This window comes from Lathyrus oleraceus, chromosome 5 (assembly GCF_024323335.1).
Source record: "Lathyrus oleraceus cultivar Zhongwan6 chromosome 5, CAAS_Psat_ZW6_1.0, whole genome shotgun sequence".
In the NCBI taxonomy this organism is placed as follows: domain Eukaryota; kingdom Viridiplantae; phylum Streptophyta; class Magnoliopsida; order Fabales; family Fabaceae; genus Lathyrus; species Lathyrus oleraceus.
In genome coordinates, this window is record NC_066583.1 from 635217426 (window position 1) to 635239044 (window position 21619).

General features: G+C 32.6%; 1 protein-coding gene across 1 annotated transcript; it reads left to right on the plus strand.

The window, feature by feature from the left end:
* The first annotated feature begins 13863 nt into the window (after positions 1-13863).
* LOC127087453 (probable inactive ATP-dependent zinc metalloprotease FTSHI 2, chloroplastic) lies at positions 13864-19318 on the plus strand. Its single transcript, XM_051028335.1, has 11 exons — positions 13864-15457; positions 15730-15902; positions 16189-16290; positions 16381-16545; positions 16692-16832; positions 17113-17271; positions 17404-17489; positions 17740-17818; positions 18324-18446; positions 18738-18794; positions 18936-19318. Exons 1-11 carry the CDS (start codon positions 14083-14085, stop codon positions 19140-19142), a joined length of 2667 nt encoding a protein of 888 aa, XP_050884292.1. The 5' UTR covers positions 13864-14082; the 3' UTR covers positions 19143-19318.
* Positions 19319-21619: the final 2301 nt, after the last annotated feature.

Below are 21619 nucleotides of genomic sequence, written 5' to 3' on the forward strand. Positions count from 1 at the left end.
CAGAGTAGTTTGAAAGCATACTATGGTAAGATTGCGTCAAGCTGAATCATAAAGATTTTCTTGTCATTTGTATTGATACTGATATATCATTGTAATCAGTGATTCATTCACTAGATATCATATTTTAAAACTTGCATAAGCATGGCATTACAATTATCGGTTTCAGAATGAGCATTTTTACCTACGAATAAGCACTTGACATCAAGAAAGCTTACATAGTGGGAAGATTGAACAGTTCTTCTAATATCCCATAGCTCATATATCTTTAGGGTACAGTTAATCTGGGGAAACCACGTCGAGATTCTACAAATCTCTCTAAATCATCCAGACAAGGGCAACGTTACTTCAAGGCTCATATTGGGGCAAGTCACCTCAAGAGCACGAGAAGTAAATCACTCCTAGGAATGGTTAATCAAGAGGGTACAATTTCAAGATGCTGGGGCAAGCCAGTTTGAGATCTTTTGATGATGAGACTACTTCATGACTTGTAACTAGGGAAATATGCAGATACTCAACATATTGGGGCAGAGGCAGGCTATGCAAGTACAAGCTTTCTCCATGTTTCAAACATAATGCAGAGGTGTGACAACAACTGTTCAACTTGAAGTAGGTGTCGGAGAATCACGTCTACATGAACATTATCATAGCCCAAAATTCCCACCTTCCTCTATATAAGCATTTGGCTTAACCACTGCATAAATCATCATCATGTATTAATCATGTCACTTCACTTACGCATTTAATTCAATAGCATAACCTGAAGCCGTGTGTGCAAATAAGAAGAATCAAAGTCCAATATTTTATTTGCACCTTCAAATCCTAAACTTGCCTGATACCTTTTTAAACCAGTTGGTTTGACACTTCCCTCAAAATCCAACCTGCTTGGCATCTTTTAAAGCCCAGTTTGATTGGTATTTTTTTCCCTAATCTTCATGATTTAGTATCTTTTGTTTCCAACCTTCATGGTTGATGAACCTTTTTTCAACCTTCAGGGTTGATGAACCTTTTTTATGACCTCCATGGTTGATGACTCTTTTGTTTCCAACCTCCATGGTTGATATCTCTTTTTCCAACCTTTACAGTTGATAATCTTTTGTTTCAAATCTTCATGATTGTCGAATCTTTTTTTCCAACCTTCATGGTTAATAGTCCCGTGTTTCCAACCTTTGTGGTTGATGAACCCTTTTTTCAACCTTCATGATTGATGGACTTTTTCCAACTTTTAGGGTTGGTAACCTTTTTCCCAACCTTTGTGGTTCTCAAGGTACATATGCTGAAAGAAGCTGCACTCAACTATTTCAGAGAAACTAAATTATTAATAATGAAGATGTCAACTTGGATGAGCCGAATAACTTGTGTGACATATTGTTGACTGAGGAGAAAGGTGTGATAGTTAAGTCCGAAGTGGATAACAGGTTTGTTCAAACAAGGGATTCTAATGGAAATGTTGAAGCAAAGTTCCAAGATATTGTGTCCATCTTAAAGAGAAAGGTTGAAGATATGAGATTTCACGTGGATGTCTACTCTACTCACATGGACAATGTGTTGTTCCATCCTGAAACAAATTTTCAGAAGTGGAAATATTTTCTTTAAAGAAATATTGATGCTGAAAGGAAGCTAGGAGAAGAAGCTCTTGATTGGAAAGAGAGCATGGAATCTGATGTACTAATGAAGACTATTATTGATGATAGTCCTATCAATAACAAGTTGACCAAGGAATTTAGAAAGGTGCATGATAGAAATAAGTTTTTGAAACTTTCATCTACAAATCTTAATTAATTAGGCAGAATTAAGATTCCCTCTAGTAACAAAGGAAAGGGGAATTGAGGAAGAAGAAGCATATGTAAATAAGAATGGACATTTCTTTTGAAACACTAGTGTATAATGAGTTTTTGTTAAGTTGTTGAAAATAGTTGTTCTTTCCATGCATTTGCCAAATTATGGAGAAAAAAAGGGAGTAATGGGTGTTTCTTAGGAAACAAGTTTTTGTTTAATACTACCCATCTGGGAAATGCCAATGTTGTGCTCTATGCTGGAGCATCGGGTATGACATATGGTCTCGGTCCTTGTATTTGTGTTAGTAGTATTCATTGCATATTATGATATCAACTACTAACTAATTGTGTGTGCATGACTAAGTATGTGAATTATTGAATACTAATTTATGTTAGTTAGTAGGATTGTATACTACTAACTAATCCCCCTGACCTTATTTATAAGCAAAAGTCTTTTAAATATTTTGGCCTTAAATATAAGCAAATGTCAACAAATCTATGTGCATTTAATGCCTTTATTCCAAAATTATCCATACATTAATTACTGAATATTATTAGTGGATTACAATTTAATTGAGGGTATACTATTAATTGTGTTATCTCTCTTACATGAAATCAAAAAAATTAAATATATTTAACTATCTTTCTTAATAAGCATGAAATTTATCTTTTTTACTTATAAATCAGGTCGGAGTAGTATGTGATAGTAGATTCATGCATGACCAGTCTGTGAATGATTGCATGATTATCTGTTTGGTTTGGAGCAATTAAATAGATTATATGTAAGTGATGAATTCTCGGAAAGTGTGTCGATAGTGTCGCAATAATAAAATATTGAATCTACAAGGATTGCTTTTTAACAAGACAAAAAGTGTGCAATGCGTAGAAAATAGTAAAAAGGGGGGGGGTCTCAGATTTTAAAGCGAAAATAACAAAGAGTTAGACAAAATTATGAAAGCAATCAAGTTGTGTAATCCCCTATTTCTCTATTGTTGATGGGTGATGCCTTACGTTAATTATCTCATCACTATAATCCCACAACGAATTAACAAAACCGCTATAACCAATCCCTTACGATATAGCTCACTAATCACTACTCAGAGATTCCTATTCCTAGTCCACTAGCGTAAGCAGGATTAGGTGATGCAACAGGGCGTTAATTCACTACCCACTACCCAAGGTTTCCTATTCATAATTAACCAGCGTAAGCATGACAATTGCCATAGGTCCAACATATAGACTAATGATCAGTATTCCCTATGTGCCCAAAATCAGATTAAAAAAGTATCTCACATAAAAAGCATTATGAACGAGAAACAATTGAATATAATTAAATATTAAAGCATTCATACAAAGTCAAATCAATATTTTGCCCAACAATATTGAAATAAGTTCATCATAACACAACCTAACCTAGATGAATTTAACTACTCTAATTTAAAATACAATACCAAAAATAATTAAAGAGAATAACATATAAGATCCCTTGAAGTATTGGCCTCCAATGGCTCCAAATGCTATCAAAAACCACTTATGATGCTCCAAAATGGTACTTTCTATGCCAAAATTCATAACCGTTGAGAAAGTGTAGAAAATCTCATTTTATAGCCTTCAGAATGGACCAAAATGCATCAGAAAAACCTAGAAAAATGAGCCATCGCGCGCGTGATGACCTGCATTGTGCGTGATGCAACCTTTATGTCTTTATCGCGCACATGATGTTGCGCATGATTATTCCAGTGGTTGCATGCTTTTGTTCCCCTTTCACCTGACTTTTCACCAAGTCCAATTTCTTCACACTTAGTTATTTTTCCTCATTCTTTGGTCTTTCTTCTTCATTTTTGCTTCTTTTTGACTTGTTTTGATCTGCTTCTTCGACCGATTTTATGCAATGACATGTTGTCATCAATAAGCATCTGAACGTTGGTGCTTCTAACTTCTGCTGCTACTGCTAGGGGTGCTTAACTATGATACATGGAAGCCATTGCTGCTTAAATGCTCTGAAGATCTAGTAGTCCTACTGGCTGTCACTTGTTCTCATGGAAAAATGATTTGTATCTTGAAGAGTTATTTTGCCATAATTTTCTAAAGGGGGAGATTGTTATTCCTAGTTGATTGGTACTTTGGATTGGCTGCATTTAGCAAAATAAAAACTTGGAGAAGTGTCCAAGTATTCAAGATTGGTCTAGCTAGCTAAAGCTGCAAAAAAGACACATGACAGACTCGGTGCTCCAACATGTTGGTACGATATCAATGCCTTATGCAACAGGCGCCAGGCTGTTGCATTTTAACAAAATCTTTTAAGAAGATTCAATTATGTTTTATTGATATTGGTTTAGCAATATGATTATAGGATTTTATGGATAGTTGTGAAGATCAGATCAAATTTAAAAGAGATTTAAATTTGAATTTATAACAAACCAAATCATATATTCTTGTTGGAGATATTCAAGGAGAAAATCAAATATCTATAAGACTCTGCATTAATTTTGGATGAAATTGAAGATATTATCCAAGGATAAAAGCCCAAAGTTATTTTTCTATATAAGGAGCTCAAACCTACATTGGAAAGCAAACACTCATGTAGAAGATCTTAGAGTGTTAGGGTTTACAAGAGTCCTTTTAATTTTTATACACCTCTATGTTTCAGTAACTTGGCATATAAGGTTTGTCTAATCGAGTTATAAATTCAACATTGTTATGTACACCTCGATGTTCCAGTAACTTGGCATAAAATGTTTGTCTAGTTGAGTTGTAATATTCAACATTCTTTCATCATTTTAAGATTGAAGTTGATCACTAGGATTTAATGGTTGTTTGCCCCTATCACCGGTGTTGTGGCAGAGAAGAAAATGAGTATGTTATGATGTTTAAGGGCAAACTCTAAATAGAAAGTCACCTGATAGTGTTAGAAAAAGGCATATGACAACACAAGGTTTGTTGTTGCTTGTAAGACTAATTGTACTAATATACTAATAAGTGATTTTTCTTTCTTGGATTGTGGACTCATCCCCCCAAACATAGGTTTAGTTTCACAAAACTAGGTAAACAATTGATTGTGCCGATTATTGCTTTTATGCTCCATTATCTAGAAATTGTTATTGTAGTGGTTCTAGTGTATCTTGCCGAACCTATTTTCGGAGCATCGTGTTCGACATTTGTCCCCTAAGGAACAAAAATTCATATAACCCTAAGTATAAATGTTTCCTAAAGAAAAAATAGGCATTACCATTAGTTCCTCATGTGGATAAATTAGTGGAGTCCTAAAGGCAGTGTGAATGTGCTCAATTGTTGGCATTCACATTGCCAAATGTGACATCCTCGTAGGTGCACATGCCAAATGTAGTCTTGATCCAGTGAATGAAAATTCTCAATGATATTGGTTGTAGTGTTCCACTTGGTGTCCATAAGATAAAAGTCCCATCATATGTGACATTCTCGTCCATTTGATGATTGAAATTTTTTAGTGAGGTTGACCGTAGTGTTCCACTAGCCGTGTCAATTTTGTTGTTGAATTGTGAAAGTTAGTAGAGGATCAATTATTAGCTCTTAATAGTTATTCCATTATCTTCAAGCGACTAAATTAAGGGCACACACGTTCAATTTATTGTCTTCTGATTTTGACATATTTCGTTAACTCTATCCTTTTGTGTGCAACTTTCTGTCGCAACACGAAAAACATCTGAGCAAATAATCACTCGAATGACAATGAATTCGCCACTGAAGTTTATTTTTATCGGAAACCATCGATAAAACCCCAAGGAAACAAAAATATGGTCATCATAATCAAATTCAGGTTCGAGAGTCGATTATGCATGGAGAAGATATTAGCACCCCACAATATTAGTTTTGTGAATAAAAGTGTTAGCCTTAATATAATTGAGTTTTCCTAATTATTATGATATATTTACAAAAATAAAGAAAGGGGAAAATATATTTTTTTATTAGGGTGTTTGACAAGGTGTTGAATCTTGCTCCTACATATCTTCCGATGCGATGGAGAATTCAAAGCTACGTAGTTCTGGGTGGCAAAAAGTTGTGGGTTGATTAGTTTTAATAAAAAAAATTGATCGCGTTTGGCGGAATAAACTTTGTTGATTGAGTAAACAAAAATTTGCTCGCGCTAGGGAGAAAAAAGAAAGTTTGATTGGTTGATGATATTTTGGATGGAAGATGAATATTCAAAACGATGAGGCGTACACCTCTCACTTGTTTATTCGAGGAGCAAGTGGATGTGCATACACTCATTCCCTTTTTAATTCAAGTTTTAAAAAGGTTCTTAATGGAAGACGAACATCCGAAGCAATGAGGCGTTCACCTCCTACTTGTTATTTGAGGAACTAGCGGATATGCATCCACTATTCTATTTTTAATTCAAGTTTTAAAAAGTTTCTTAACAGAAGACGAACATTCGAATCAATGAGGCGTACGTCTCCCACTTGTTTATTCGAGGAACAAATGGATATGCATCCACCTATTCCCTCTTTAATCCAAGTTTTAAATTAGATTCTTAACGAAAGACGAATATTCGAAGCGATGAGGCGTACACCTCCCACTTGTTTACTCGAGGAACAAATGGATGTGCATCCATCAATTCCCTTTTTAATCCAATTTTAATTAATGTATAATTAATGAAAGACGAGTAATAAACTTTAAACAAAGCGTACACCTTGCGTCTGATTACTCGAGGATAAAACGAATCTGCATCCGTTATCCCTATTTAACTCGAAATTTAATTAATGAAATGATGATATGGAAAAACCGTCACAAAATGACTTTTATAAATTACCTAAAATACTTTAACTATTAAAATAAAAAAATGATTTGAGATAGTTATTATTAATATTTTAAATTTGATTTTTTATTTTATCTATTAGAAACTTAATTTTTTCTTTTAAAAATAAATTAAATTTACATATTTAAAAAAGTAAAATAAAGTTAGGATTTTTTTTAAAATAACCAAATTTTTCAAAAAAAATTCTAAAATAACCAATTTTTCAAAAAAAAAAACCAATTTGATTATGGTCATCATAATCAAATTCAGGTTCGAGAGTCGATTATGCATGGAGAAGATATTAGCACCCTACAATATTAGTTTTGTGAATAAAAATGTTAGCCTTAATATAATTGAGTTTTCCTAATTATTATGATATATTTACAAAAATAAAGAAAGGGGAAAATATATTTTTTTATTACGGTGTTTGACAAGGTGTTGAATCTTGCTCCTACATATCTTCCGATGCGATGGAGAATTCAAAGCTACGTAGTTCTGGGTGACAAAAAATTGTGGGTTGATTAGTTTTAATAAAAAAAATTGATCGCGTTTGGCAGAATAAACTTTGTTGATTGAGTAAATAAATATTTGCTCGCGCTAGAGAGAAAAAAGAAAGTTTGATTGGTTGATGATATTTTGGATGGAAGATGAATATTCAAAACGATGAGGCGTACACCTCTCACTTGTTTATTCGAGGAGCAAGTGGATGTGCATACACTCATTCCCTTTTTAATTCAAGTTTTAAAAAGGTTCTTAATGGAAGACGAACATCCGAAGCAATGAGGCGTTCACCTCCTACTTGTTATTTGAGGAACTAGCGGATATGCATCCACTATTCTATTTTTAATTCAAGTTTTAAAAAGTTTCTTAACGGAAGACGAACATTCGAATCGATGAGGCGTACGTCTCCCACTTGTTTATTCGAGGAACAAATGGATATGCATCCACCTATTCCCCCTTTAATCCAAGTTTTAAATTAGATTCTTAACGAAAGACAAATATTCGAAGCGATGAGGCGTACACCTCCCACTTGTTTACTCGAGGAACAAATGGATGTGCATCCATCAATTCCCTTTTTAATCAAGTTTTAATTAATGTATAATTAATGAAAGACGAGTAATAAACTTTAAACAAAGCGTACACCTTGCGTCTGATTACTCGAGGATAAAACGAATCTGCATCCGATTATCCCTATTTAACTCGAAATTTAATTAATGAAATGATGATATGGAAAAACCGTCACAAAATGACTTTTATAAATTACCTAAAATACTTTAACTATTAAAATAAAAAAATGATTTGAGATAGTTATTATTAATATTTTAAATTTGATTTTTTATTTTATCTATTATAAACTTAATTTTTTCTTTTAAAAATAAATTAAATTTACATATTTAAAAAAGTAAAATAAAGTTAGGATTTTTTTTAAAATAACTAAATTTTTCAAAAAAAAATCTAAAATAACTAATTTTTCAAAAAAAAAAACCAATTTGATTATGGTCATCATAATCAAATTCAGGTTCGAGAGTCGATTATGCATGGAGAAGATATTAGCACCCCACAATATTAGTTTTGTGAATAAAAGTGTTAGCCTTAATATAATTGAGTTTTCCTAATTATTATGATATATTTACAAAAATAAAGAAAGGGGAAAATATATTTTTTTTATTAGGGTGTTTGACAAGGTGTTGAATCTTGCTCCTACGTATCTTCCGATGCGATGGAGAATTCAAAGCTACATAGTTCTGGGTGGCAAAAAATTGTGGGTTGATTAGTTTTAATAAAAAAATTGATCGCGTTTGGCGGAATAAACTTTGTTGATTGAGTAAACAAAAATTTGCTAGCGCTAGGGAGAAAAAAAGAAAGTTTGATTGGTTGATAATATTTTGGATGGAAGATGAGTATTCAAAACGATGAGGCGTACACCTCTCACTTGTTTATTCGAGGAGCAAGTGGATGTGCATACACTCATTCCCTTTTTAATTCAAGTTTTAAAAAGGTTCTTAATGGAAGAAGAACATCCGAAGCAATGAGGCGTTCACCTCCTACTTGTTATTTGAGGAACTAGCGGATATGCATCCACTATTCTATTTTTAATTCAAGTTTTAAAAAGTTTCTTAACGGAAGACGAACATTCGAATCGATGAGGCGTACGTCTCCCACTTTTTTATTCGAAGAACAAATGGATATGCATTCACCTATTCCCCATTTAATCCAAGTTTTAAATTAGATTCTTAACAAAAGACGAGTAATAAACTTTAAACAAAGCGTACACCTTGTGTCTAAAACGAATCTGCATCCGATTATCCTTATTTAACTCGAAATTTAATTAATGAAATGATGATATGGAAAAACCATCGCAAAATGACTTTTATATACCAATAAGAATTCAACATACAACCTTTTGATTAAGAGTCAAACACATTACCATTGCACCACAAACTCTTCATGTTAATTTGTTTCATCATATATTTAATATACTGTGTATAAATACAGTAGATTAATAAATTAGTAAAACTTATCACCAGGATATTTCTGCAAAGTTAAATAAAATAATATTAAGTAATTAAATAATAGTTACGCATTGCACCATGAAAAAATATTATATTTGGTATACTTAAAGAACTTGATGTTTTTATAATAAAATAAATTTTGGTTAAAAACTATTCAAATAGTTTATTGATGTTTTTATAATAAAATAAACATATTTGGTATACTTAAATTATCTAATATTATTAATGTACTCCTAAATTAAATATGAACTAGTATGCTACAATTTTAATTACCTTTTAATGTACTCTCAAATATGTAGTCATGGACGTTGAATATAAATATTTTATATCGATAAAATTTTAGTTTGACTTTCTATTTGAGAAAGTTGAATGGAATTGAAACTCAAATTAAACTTTTTAATAAAAAAATTGTAATTTGCCTTAATAATATTTATTTAATGGACCAAAATTTCATTTGTCTTCCTATTATTTTAAATAAAATAAGGATGCTTTTTTTATTTTAAATTTAAGGATATACTAAGAATAACTTGGTAGATGAGAAGGGAGAGATAATGATAGATTAAAAGTCTTATTAAATAAAAAGTTATTAACATAAATCAAAATGAAGTTTTCAATTTATTAAAAATAGAATAAACAAAAAAATTTCAACTAAGAATATTTTATTTGACATCAAGTTCTTTAAGTATACCAAATATAATATTTTTTCATAACTATTGTTTAATTACTTAATATTAAATTAATGTCAAATAAAATATTTTTAGTTGAATTTTTTTTCTTATTCTATTTTTAATAAATTGAAAACTTCATTTTGATTTATGTTAGTAATTTTTTTTTAATAAGACTTTTAACCTATCATTATCTCCCCCTTCTCATCTACCAAGTTATTCTTAGTATATCCTTAAATTTGAAATAAAAAAAATCATCATTATTTTATTTAAAATAATAGGAAGACAAATGAAATTTTGATCAATTAAATAAATACTATTAGGGTAAATTACAATTTTTTTATTTAAAAATTTTGATCAGTCCGTTTTTTATGGTGGTTCAAAAAAACTTCTCTTTTTCTTTCTATTTTTCTCCTCCTTTAAATTTTGATTAGATTGTAAGAGAAAATAAAAATGATGATAGGATGTGTGTTATGATATTGTGTATGAATTTGGTATAGAGAGAGAAGATTAGTTAATGAGAGAATGAAAAGGAAGAAGCCACCAATTTATTTTTACCGTGTTATTATCTTTTTCTGTTTTTCTTTTTATAATTTAAAATTTTGGTGTAAACTCAATTGATTTTAAAGTTAAATGGAAATTCATAAAATTACTGTAATTAATTTTAATTAAAAATGAATTAAATGACTTTTTTCTGAATTTTTTAATTAAAAAATTATAAATATTAATAAAATTAAATATAGTGAATAAATCATTTTTAACAACTTTTTTATTTATTTTATGAAATAAAAGAGTTTTAGATTTTTGTGATTAAAAGAAATAATGATAAAATGAAAATATTAAAATGATTATTTTTAGAATTTAATGAGATAAAATAAAAAACTATTCTCATATTTTTTTTTTGAATTTTTTTAATTTTTCTTACACAAAATTACGTCAGGGTCCTTTAAATTATTTTATTATAATATGTTTGTGTTTTTCTTAATAATTTAATCGTTTAAGTTAAATAAGGTGTGCATCATTACCCTTTCCTTTACAAATTCCATTTCAAAAAAATTAGGTGTCATTAACGTTGGTGAAACGACACTAAGGCTGTGACATGAAATGAAACAATCAACTCAAAAATGTTCTTCTTTAAAGAAAACTTGACACATAACTTTTGAAGAGAGAGAAAAAAATTGATTCCATTGTTTTCTTCCTTCATTAAAATTTTGAATTTTTTGGTGGAAAAACTCAGAATTAAATTTTAATGGAGGAAGAAAACATCTGAATCAAATTTTCTCTCTCTCTTTAAAAGCTATGAGCTATGTGTCAAAATTTCATTGAAGATGCACAATTTTAAGTAAGTTTCATTCCATGTGAGGATTGTGTCACCTTACCAACGCTAATGCCACATAATCTTTTTTGGAATAAAATTTGTAAAAAAGAGTAACATTGCATACATTAATTAACTTAAAGGATCAAGTTACTACAAGAAAAAGTTAAAGGACCAATCTATTACAATAATAATTTAAAGAATTTCTAGTGTAATTTTATCTACAAAATTTGAGCACTACACTTTTCCAAGTCTTCACATTATTCAATTATTTCTTTTATAAACACGGAAGATGATCATAAAGTTCAAATTTTCAGTCTTACTATGTTTTGATCGACTATGAAGTCTTGGGGATTAATGGTAGATTTTAATAGATTTGAGAAAAATTGATCCACTCATGTTGTTTTATATCTACACTCTTAAAAAATATTTGACTAATCTCACATTCTCCTTTGTTACATTAATTTTGACCGATATTTTAATTACTTTTAGATATAAATTTAATAAATTTATTCTAATTTATAAGGTTGTTGAATTTAATATTTCAACTCAAATTCTTCTGAATAATTTACAACCTAGTTCATTAACCACTGGAAACATATCTTAGTAAACATAATTAACCACTTTAACCTCTCATTTGTACCAAAAAAAAGTAAAAAAATAAAGACAATTAAACTAGTTATGACATAGTACACATTTTGAATGTTGTTCAATTTCCTTGAATTTCATTTTAGTTCAGCTATAGCATATAATATATAAGTCAATAATATTAACTTCAGAATTTTTGTCCATGTTAAGGTTTTTTCTTGCTGTCAATCTTCTGTTGATGGATTTGGGCATTTCGAGCAGTCACTTCTTGTTCCTTATGTTCAATGCGGAACTTAGTCAACTTCTCCTCAAACTCCTCAATGAAAGTTTTAAGTTCCAGTTTTGCAAACTTCTTCGCCTTGCACAATATGTTTCTAAAAATTATCCATAACAGAATCCTCTGGCAAGGCATGTTCATAGGTTTTAAATAAATCTAGGAGTTTTTTCATTCCCTTCTCAGTAAATGATAGCAGAGATAGACGACAAGATATATGCTCCCACTGTCTGACATCTGCGACACCACTGCACCTATTACATAGCTTTTCCACCAGCGCTTCCATTTGTCGGTCCTTCTTGATGGAAGAAATTAGAAATTGCATGAGGTTGCAGCAAGATTCACTGCCCAAGTTCTGCTTGGATATTTTGCTTATGTGTGAACTGATTTGTGAGTTGTTATACCTAACGCGACAGTAATGGTTTGTGCAGTTTATGGATTGAATGTTTGATCAAGGTTGGATGATTTGTAACTGACTTGGCCTAGGGGATGCTTGGGTAATTTGTAACTGACCTTAGGTGTGTTGTAATGATGTTCAAGTCATGTACTTGGTTATGTATTGTGTATGTGAATTGGTTTTTGGTTGTAATGAGAATGAATAAGGTTTATGTAATGGTTTTCAATGGTTTATGTAATGTAAATTGGCTTTTGAAATGAACATGATTTACATTGACTTATGTATGGTAGTGTAAAAAATAGTGGATTAATGATTTAATGATCAAGGTTCAACATAATGAAAGTGTATGGTTTAAAGTGATTTGAAAAGGAACATGAGAATGACTAAATATGTTTTTTTTTAGCTAGATGGTTGACTTTGGTCAACAGGTTGACCAAAAGTCAACAGTTGACAAAAGTCAACAGTTTATCAAAATTTCCAAATTTTGCACCTTTTCAGGTAACGACAATGGAATGTAATCTAATAGTCAATTGAATGAGATCTTTGTAATGAAGGAATCTTGGTATGAACTTGGAATGTACGATTTAGACATGGATTGTAGATGAACTATGAGCATGACTTGAGATAAGCCACTAACCATGAATCAATGGATATCACTTGTAAATGAACCATAGACCTAGCAAGGGCCAAAAAAATGATACAAAGACTATGACGTGACCCAAGATCCGCGGATCAAACACCAATTATATGAAGTGGATTTGTGACCAATAATCCTGTGGAATGAATCTAAACGAAACATGAGCAAGCTATGGGCTAGGCATGAGGTGATGATCAGATGGAAGTTGTTGGACCATAGATTTGGACTAGAACCAGTGCTCATAGGAATTCACAATATGCACATGTGAGAGCATGAAATCGATGGACCCCAAAACCCAGGAAAGCAATATGACTGGCCATGCCTTAAAGGCTATTGAGCGAATCCAGGAAAATGAGAACAAGCCATGAATGATGAAGAGTTTAGAAGAACTTATGGTTGGGAAGCCACATAAAGAATGGTAGACACGATTAGGGCTTATGAAGCTTTGATCAAGTAAAGATCCCTGAGTTTCGAGTCTATGCATTATGCTTTTCGGTTATGAATGCTAATGAAAGTTTTTTTTTTATTTTTAAAACCACCTGGACAAAATTGTGGTATGACACACCCATGTTGTTTTATTTGACTAATCTCACACTCTCTTGTTTGTCCATTAATTTTGACCGACATTTTAATTATTTTTAGATATAAATTTATTCTAATTTATAAGATTGTTGAATTTAATATTTCAACTCAAATTCTTCTGAATAATTTACAACCTAGTTCATTAACCACTTGAAACATATCTTAGTAAACATAATTAACCACTTTAACCTCTCATTTGTACCCCAAAAAAGTAAAAAAAAATAAAGACAATTAAACTAGTTATGATATAGTACACATTTTTGAATGTGGTTCAATTTCCTTAAATTTCAATTTAGTTCAGCTATAGCATATAATATATAAGTCAATAATATTTACGCAACAAACAAAATAGAAAAATAAAAAATAGTTTATTATCCATAGAAATTGCACTCTTTCTTCAACTCTGAACTAGTTTTGTTCTTCAGCTTCGTCTTCCTCAAATCCCCTTTATTATTCATCTTCCTCAAATCCCCTTTATTATTCATCTTCATCGTTATCAATGGCAATGGCTTATCTCACACTATAACATGCCTATGTAATATTAACTTTTTTTTGTCACAATATGCAATTTTTCATTTCCATGTCTTCGCATTGCCTCATTCATTTTCCTCCTTCATCTTCACAATCATCACAATTCCTAAACCCCAAATTCAAAAGATTTCCAAAACCCTACAAATTACGTTCAATCTCTTCACGAATTCAAACTCCTGAATCCGAAAATGATGAAAAGGACAAAATCCCTAACAACAACGGCCTCAATTTCCTCAACCTCTCTATAACTCTCACTGTTATCTCCGCTTCACTCCCCCAACCTTCCGCCGCTGCCGTTGCGGTAAAGGGAAAGAAACGTTTCACCAAGAAAGTAGAAGCTTTAACTGCGGAGGAGCTCAAGTTATGGATTGAAGGGCTTCCAGTTGTTTCAGAACGCATTCCTTATACAGAAATTGCTGAATTGAAGAACACTGGTAAGCTGAAACACATAGTTAAACCTTCTGATGTGGAATTGAGGAAACATGCTGCTACAGTTTTTGTTGTTTTGGAGGATTCTAGAGTTTTTAGAACAGTGTTGCCATCAATTGAAAGTGATGAAAATTTTTGGGGTTTATGGCAGGACTTGAAGGTTGATTCTATATGTGTGAATGCGTATTCGCCACCTCTTAAGACTCCGGAGATGCCTCTTCCTGTGTTGTTTAGAATTTGGATGTGTCTTCCATTTCATAAGCCTTTCGATTCGTTTGTAAATAGGTATCTTAAGCCGAAGAAGAAATCGAAGAAGGAATTGGAGTTGTGGAAAGCTAGGATGGAGTTGCAGAGGCAGAAGAAAGAGGAGGTGACGAGGAAGGCGAAGGAGATGGAGATGATAGAGAGGAATGCGAGGAATGAGAAGAGAAAGAAGGAGAGAGAAAAGAGAGAGAAAAGGAAGAAAGAGTATAGGCAAAGAATGCTTGAAGTTAAGAACAGTTCGTTTATGAATGCCAATCTTTGGTATCGAATGGCAAAGGATAAAGCTGTGATTAATGCACTTGGAGTGGTTTTTTTCCTGATTTTTTATAGGACTGTGGTGTATAGCTATAAGAAACAGAAGAAAGATTATGAGGACAGGATTAAGATTCAGAAAGCTGATGCTGAGGAGAGGAAGAAGATGAAGGCGTTGGAAGCCGAATCGGGGTGGACTGAAGCTGGTGCTGATGATGATGAAGGTGAGCCAGGGGAAGTAGATGAGAATCCTTATTTGAAAATGACAAAGCAGTTTATGAAATCGGGGGCACGAGTTCGAAGAGCGCAGAATAGAAGGGTTCCTCAGTATCTTGAGAGAGGTGCCGATGTGAAGTTTACTGATGTTGCTGGTCTTGGTAAAATACGGCTTGAACTTGAGGAGATTGTGAAGTTCTTCACTCATGGAGATATGTACCGAAGGAGAGGATTGCAAATCCCAGGTCTCATTTACCTTAACTCTCTGTTAACCATTTAACAGAATAATTTGAACTGCTTTAGCATCAGGGAAAACATATTTTTGTCAAACTTTATAGGGCAGTTTTAGGTTACTATCGCTAGCATTTTGACAATTTTGTGCTCGCAGAAATATTTGATCTCTTTTTTGTAGTTAAATAGTTTTTCATTTATGCATTGGAAATAAGAACAAAACACTCAATATTGAGTGAGTGCTTTGAACTTGACTAAATGGAGGTTAAATTGGTCACTTTATCAGGTGGCATACTTCTTTGTGGCCCTCCTGGAGTGGGAAAGACATTGCTGGCAAAAGCAGTAGCTGGTGAAGCAGGGGTTAATTTCTTCTCTATTTCTGCTTCACAATTTGTGGAAATATACGTTGGTGTTGGGGCTTCTCGTGTTCGATCACTTTACGAAGAAGCCAGGGACAATGTGTGTATATCTTTAGCTTTTCCATTACACCCTCACATTTTTTTTATTAGCTTAAAATCAAATTACAAGAGTTTGGTTCTTGTAACCTATTTCCACTAATTACTTTCTTTTTCCAATTATCATCCACACCTGTCACATTCTGTTATTACTCATTTTATTTGTTTCAAGCTGATCGGTGTCCTATCTTTTTTATTATATTATGTATACTATTATCACTTGGAATTAGCCTACTTCTCAAGCTTCATATTTGTATCTAATTAGCAAAGATTCTGTATTATACTTTCAGGCTCCATCTGTTGTCTTCATTGATGAGCTGGATGCTGTTGGAAGGAAGCGTGGCTTGATTAAAGGTTCAGGTGGACAGGAACGTGATGCTACTCTTAATCAGGTTAAGCATAACACCGCTGAACTTTCCGATTGATTTTTTAAAGTAAAATTTTGCAATTTGTTGATGTTTCCTTTTGGCTGAATGCTCCAGCTCCTGGTGTGCTTAGATGGATTTGAAGGAAGGGGAGAGGTGATCACTATTGCATCCACAAACCGACCAGACATTCTGGATCCAGCACTTGTAAGACCTGGTCGGTTTGATCGGAAAATATTTATCCCGAAACCCGGTATTATTGGGCGCATTGAAATTCTAAAGGTAGCATTCTATCGTTCTTTTACTTAAATGTTAGCTTTAATATTCAGTTTTGTTTTGTGACCCAGAAACTGTTATGAGATGTGGATTTGTGACAAATGGCTCCAAATGTAGTATGTATATTCATTTTTCCCTGATGACTCTGATAGGTCCACGCTCGTAAAAAGCCAATAGCTGAAGATGTAGACTATGAAATTGTTGGTAGTATGACTGATGGAATGGTTGGTGCAGAGCTAGCCAACATAGTTGAGGTTGCTGCTATCAATATGATGCGAGAATCAAGGACTGAGGTAATAAATCCATGATGTACAGTAACTGTATTTGCCAGATAGTTATTGTTCATTATATTTTCTTATAGGCAATAGATAATTGCTCTGATATATCTTGTATGGCATGCCACATCCAACCTTTCTTGCATAAATTATTCATTTTACTTTGCATGGGGGGAAGGATGCATGTATATATAGAAAAAGGGAAAGAGGTCAAAGGAGGAAGTAACAAGAAAAGGCTTTACTAGTTTCAGTAACATGGTAGCTGGCAGTTCTTCATTTCTTGTTTTTACTGTTGCAGATTACCACCGATGACTTATTACAAGCTGCTCAAATGGAAGAGAGAGGAATGCTAGATAGAAAAGAGAGAAGCAAAGAGAAATGGGAACAAGTAGCTATAAATGAATCTGCAATGGCTGTTGCGGCTATGAACATGCCTAATTTTGACGATATTCAATATGTATGGACACTACATGCATTTGAAATAAATTGTTAGAGTTTATTTCTCTTTATTTTTCCTTATTAATATTCATCGTCTGACTGCTAATCACAAGGAACTAAAACATTTATGCTTTTGATTGCTTTTTTGTAGATCACAATTGCACCTAGAGCTGGCAGGGAATTGGGTTATGTTCGAGCGATGCTGGATTCTTTCATGTTTAGCGACGCAATGCTCACGTATGGATTCTTTAATTAAACTTTGACACCTTTATTTTTTAAATAAATATTATCTGTATTGAGTGCCCCTCTGAATGAAGTGTTTGTCTGTTTATTTCTAGCATTAGTCGAAGATAATGTTTGCCAAGGCTCTATGTCGCCTTCACATTCATTTTACTTTATATTACTGCTTGATTATATTGCATTATAAATTGTGTTTAGTTCCTCCCATATTATTTTTTTGTAACTTGTAACTACTAATATCCTGCAGTCGACAATCCCTCATTGATCATATTACTGTTCAACTAGCACCACGTGCAGCTGATGAAATCTGGTTTGGGAAAGATCAGGTAAGAGATTCTTTCTATTAGCTAACTATAAATTCCCGACTCTAGTTTTTATTTGTAATTTTAAAGCTAGAGGTTAATACAGTTGCAGAACATACACGAAATGCAGTGAACAAAACTCAATTTTTAGATTATACATGTTTTAAGGTATTCGTTAACTAGCTTTGATGAACGGCAAGGCAAGAATACGATCTTTCTAGGATATTTTGTATCTCTATGACTGGGATTCACTTACATGTCTGAAAAGTCTTTTTGAAAAAAATGAAAATACAGCATAATGTGGACTTGTCAGAGAAATGGTTTTTTCTAAGTTCTTCATTGAATTTTTTATTACGATTTTATCGCACTGTTTTTGTAATAAATTACAACTTTGATTTCAATACCATTATGCACACATTTTATCAGTGCTGTATACTTATTTTTGTATTATTGTTGTCATATCTTTGATTATTAATTTAGTTTATGGTTTATGTTGAAATATTTTTTAACTTGATTTGCAATATTTCAGTTGAGTACGATATGGGCAGAAACTGCAGACAATGCTAGGTGTGCAGCAAGAATGTATTTGCTTGGCGGGCTTTCTGATAAATATCACGGAGTATCCAATTTCTGGGTTACAGACCGAATTAATGTATGTGCTCTGTCTCAAGTTTTATTTTCTCAATTTGTTTCTTGTTAAACATCAGAAAATTATGGTTAACCATGTCCAAATTTGTGGTTAATGAGTTTCGACAACTGCTATATCCATTAATCATCTACTACGTGCAATCCAACTTCCTATTTAAACTGCGTTAACCACTTAAAAAACTATCGCGAAAGTTATCTAAATTTGATAGTACAAAAATCATTTTTCATATTCCAATACATATATATGGCAATGATAATAATATGTGAGCAATTTTTCATTGCATGGCATTGTCAGGAAATTGATTTAGAAGCAACGAGGATTCTGAATTTGTGCTATGAACGTGCAAAAGAGGTATGTATATTATATAATTCATTGAAGGATTAAAGAACTTGATGATGAATCTTTGATTGAATTCACACTCTCACAACATTCATTGTTTCACATGAATGATTATTATTGAGTTAAAAGTGACCACTTTGTTCTGCATATCAGATCGTGCAGCAAAATAAAACTCTCATTGACGCTATGGTGAATGAACTTGTTGAGAAGAAAAACTTAACCAAAGAAGACATTGTTCATCTTGTACAGTTGCATGGCCATAAAAAACCAGTGCCTGTTAGTATACTTGACATAAGGAAAGCCAAACTTAGAGAATTGCAAGAAATGAGTAGTAAGGGAAGGGAACCATACAAATCATAGTTTTGGAATTTTTTTTCTATTTTATGCATATTTGATGTACCTTATTGTTGTATTATATTCTTTCTTTACATACCTTACAAAACCTTTTTATGGAGTAAGGAGAGTTTTTTTTAGGTCTTCAGCATTTGCTAACTAGGGGAAAGTGGAAGATAATACTAAATAGGTTGGTTAATTATTGTCAAATTAGCTAAATATATTTTCCCCCTACTAAATTATCAAGTTTCATTTTTTAATCTCATAAAAAAGTGATATTTCTGACCCTAAATATATTTTCTGTGCGCAGTTTTAGTTCATGTTAAAACAAAACTTGTTTATCATCTAAGTTGTTTTTTAGTCATGTTTACAACATTATAAGTTTCTTTACACGAATTTAGAATTTTTAAAGATGAGATGCATTACATATGAATTTTTTAAACACCTTAACTTCAAATTATATGTTGGTGCTTAAAATTACAAATGTTACACTCTAGTCTTTTAGTTTTTCAACTTTAAACGAATAGATCCTTTAAAATACAAAAAATAGACATTGAAAGAGAGAACCAAAGTGTTTAACGTTTGAAAGTTAAGGGCTCGAAGCTTATGAAGTTAATAAAAGGACTAAATGGCTAACGTTAGTAACTTAAGAAATCAAAATAAAACCATAATATACAAGGGAGTATACTGTTTAACATTTATAATCTGAATGATCAAAGGAAAACGAAAAGTATAAAAGATAGAAGTGTCTAATATTTATAATTTAAAGTACTAAAACAAATAAATAAATGAATAAAAAAAAGGATTAAAGTGTAATTGAAAATAACTTGAAAGACCAAAATACACTTGGAATTGAGAGGGAAAAAAAGAGTGTGAATGAGATTTGAATGTAAGTCCCCTTTGCTTGTGTTCAAGTTCCAATCGCCTTCATTATTAATTCAAGGAGTAAGTATTGATACATTAGGAAACAAGTAAAAATTCGCCGGCTTTCATGGATTGGAAAGAAAATTAAGGATTACAGATTTTTGTAGGAAGGAATTTTTTTAATGCATTCTATGGATTACTTACATATCACACGAAAATATTAAAATGTCTACAGTTTTTGGAGGTTCATCTCCGGACATATCAAATTCTGATCGAACGATAAAATATTTCGGAGATGCATCTTCGTTTGTTTTTTACGGAGTTACATCTCCGTAACGTATTAGAACAAAATATTTCATGTTTTGTTTTGTTTACGTGTATTCAAATGAAGATTTATAAGCGTTATGTACTATGTTATGTGGCGAAATTTAAATCATACAATTGATATGCAAATAATGGTGTACAAAAATCTAGATGGTCCAAAAATGTCATATATAAATAAAAGATCAATAAATGTAAAAAAAGTCGAGAACAACGATAAAGTAACATGATGTCAATAAAATATAACCTTTAATACTACTATTATATACTAATGCACTACTATGTATGTTAGACTACATCTCCTCTGCCTCATCGAGCTCCTCGACCATCAATCCTCCTACTCTCCGGCGTTGTCTCTGGTACATCAATGCCCCATCGTGCCTCCGTCATGATGGCATCTAGGACCTATCTCACATCATACCTATCAGGGAAGATACCTCTGTCAATGTCTGCCCACGCAATCTCCATATGCGACGACATCTAGGCAAGATATCCTTAACATGATTTAATTGTGTTTGATCCTCCTCTAGTATCTCCTGACGAGCTGTCATTGGTGGGTCTCCTGGAGTAGCTTGCACCATATACGAATGTGGCACCCTGAAGAACCACATGATGTACCCGTCCATGTAGCTCTAGTTGCTCGGGGCTAGGGTACTCCGTGCCTCCTCCGACACTAGATGACTCTCATAATCATCAAACATGTCATCCATCTGTCTACGTGTCAAAGCAGGAGGAGCAGATACAACAGGGTGTCTGGGAATGGTCTAAGTGTAGCTGAACTGCCGCATGACGCGCTCAGGAAGATAAGAAGCAATGAGACGTGATCCGCAAGTCAACCATACAAAGTATAACACTATCTCGTCAAATGGTTGTATCTCATGGTGATCAACATATCTGTTGAAGTGCATGTCCTTAACAACCAAGTAGTCAAGATACACTTTGAACGACTCAGTCGTCTGGTTCGCTCTGAGCGGGAAAAATGCAGTAGCACGTGACATATCCTTAGAGTAAGTCGGTACACTCGCCCAACTGGAGATGCACGAGAAGTGCTGGAGGATCCAAGCTTGAAGAGTTTGGAACCCACTAATCATAAGTAATTATGTTGTACATATTGAATGAAAATGACACAAAATGATTAAAAGACCAATAAATATTACCGTCAGTAGTGTGATGCTGTTGTGACCTACTTTGTCTTCCACATACAACCCTCTGATAACTTCGAGTACAAGTATACCAAAAAAATGGCCCCCAATTATACTCATGGATCCATTCAAAATCCTAGAAGTACCGTAGGTATACGACATCTGTATAAGTGACAC

Bases quoted from the DNA above. Each gene is read 5' to 3' on its own strand.
- LOC127087453 (XM_051028335.1), top strand. From the start codon at position 14,083: ATGCAATTTTTCATTTCCATGTCTTCGCATTGCCTCATTCATTTTCCT. The intron at 17,490-17,739 runs GTATGGATTCTT...AATATCCTGCAG, and splicing joins TTTAGCGACGCAATGCTCAC to TCGACAATCCCTCATTGATC. The intron at 18,795-18,935 runs GTATGTATATTA...TCTGCATATCAG, and splicing joins GCTATGAACGTGCAAAAGAG to ATCGTGCAGCAAAATAAAAC.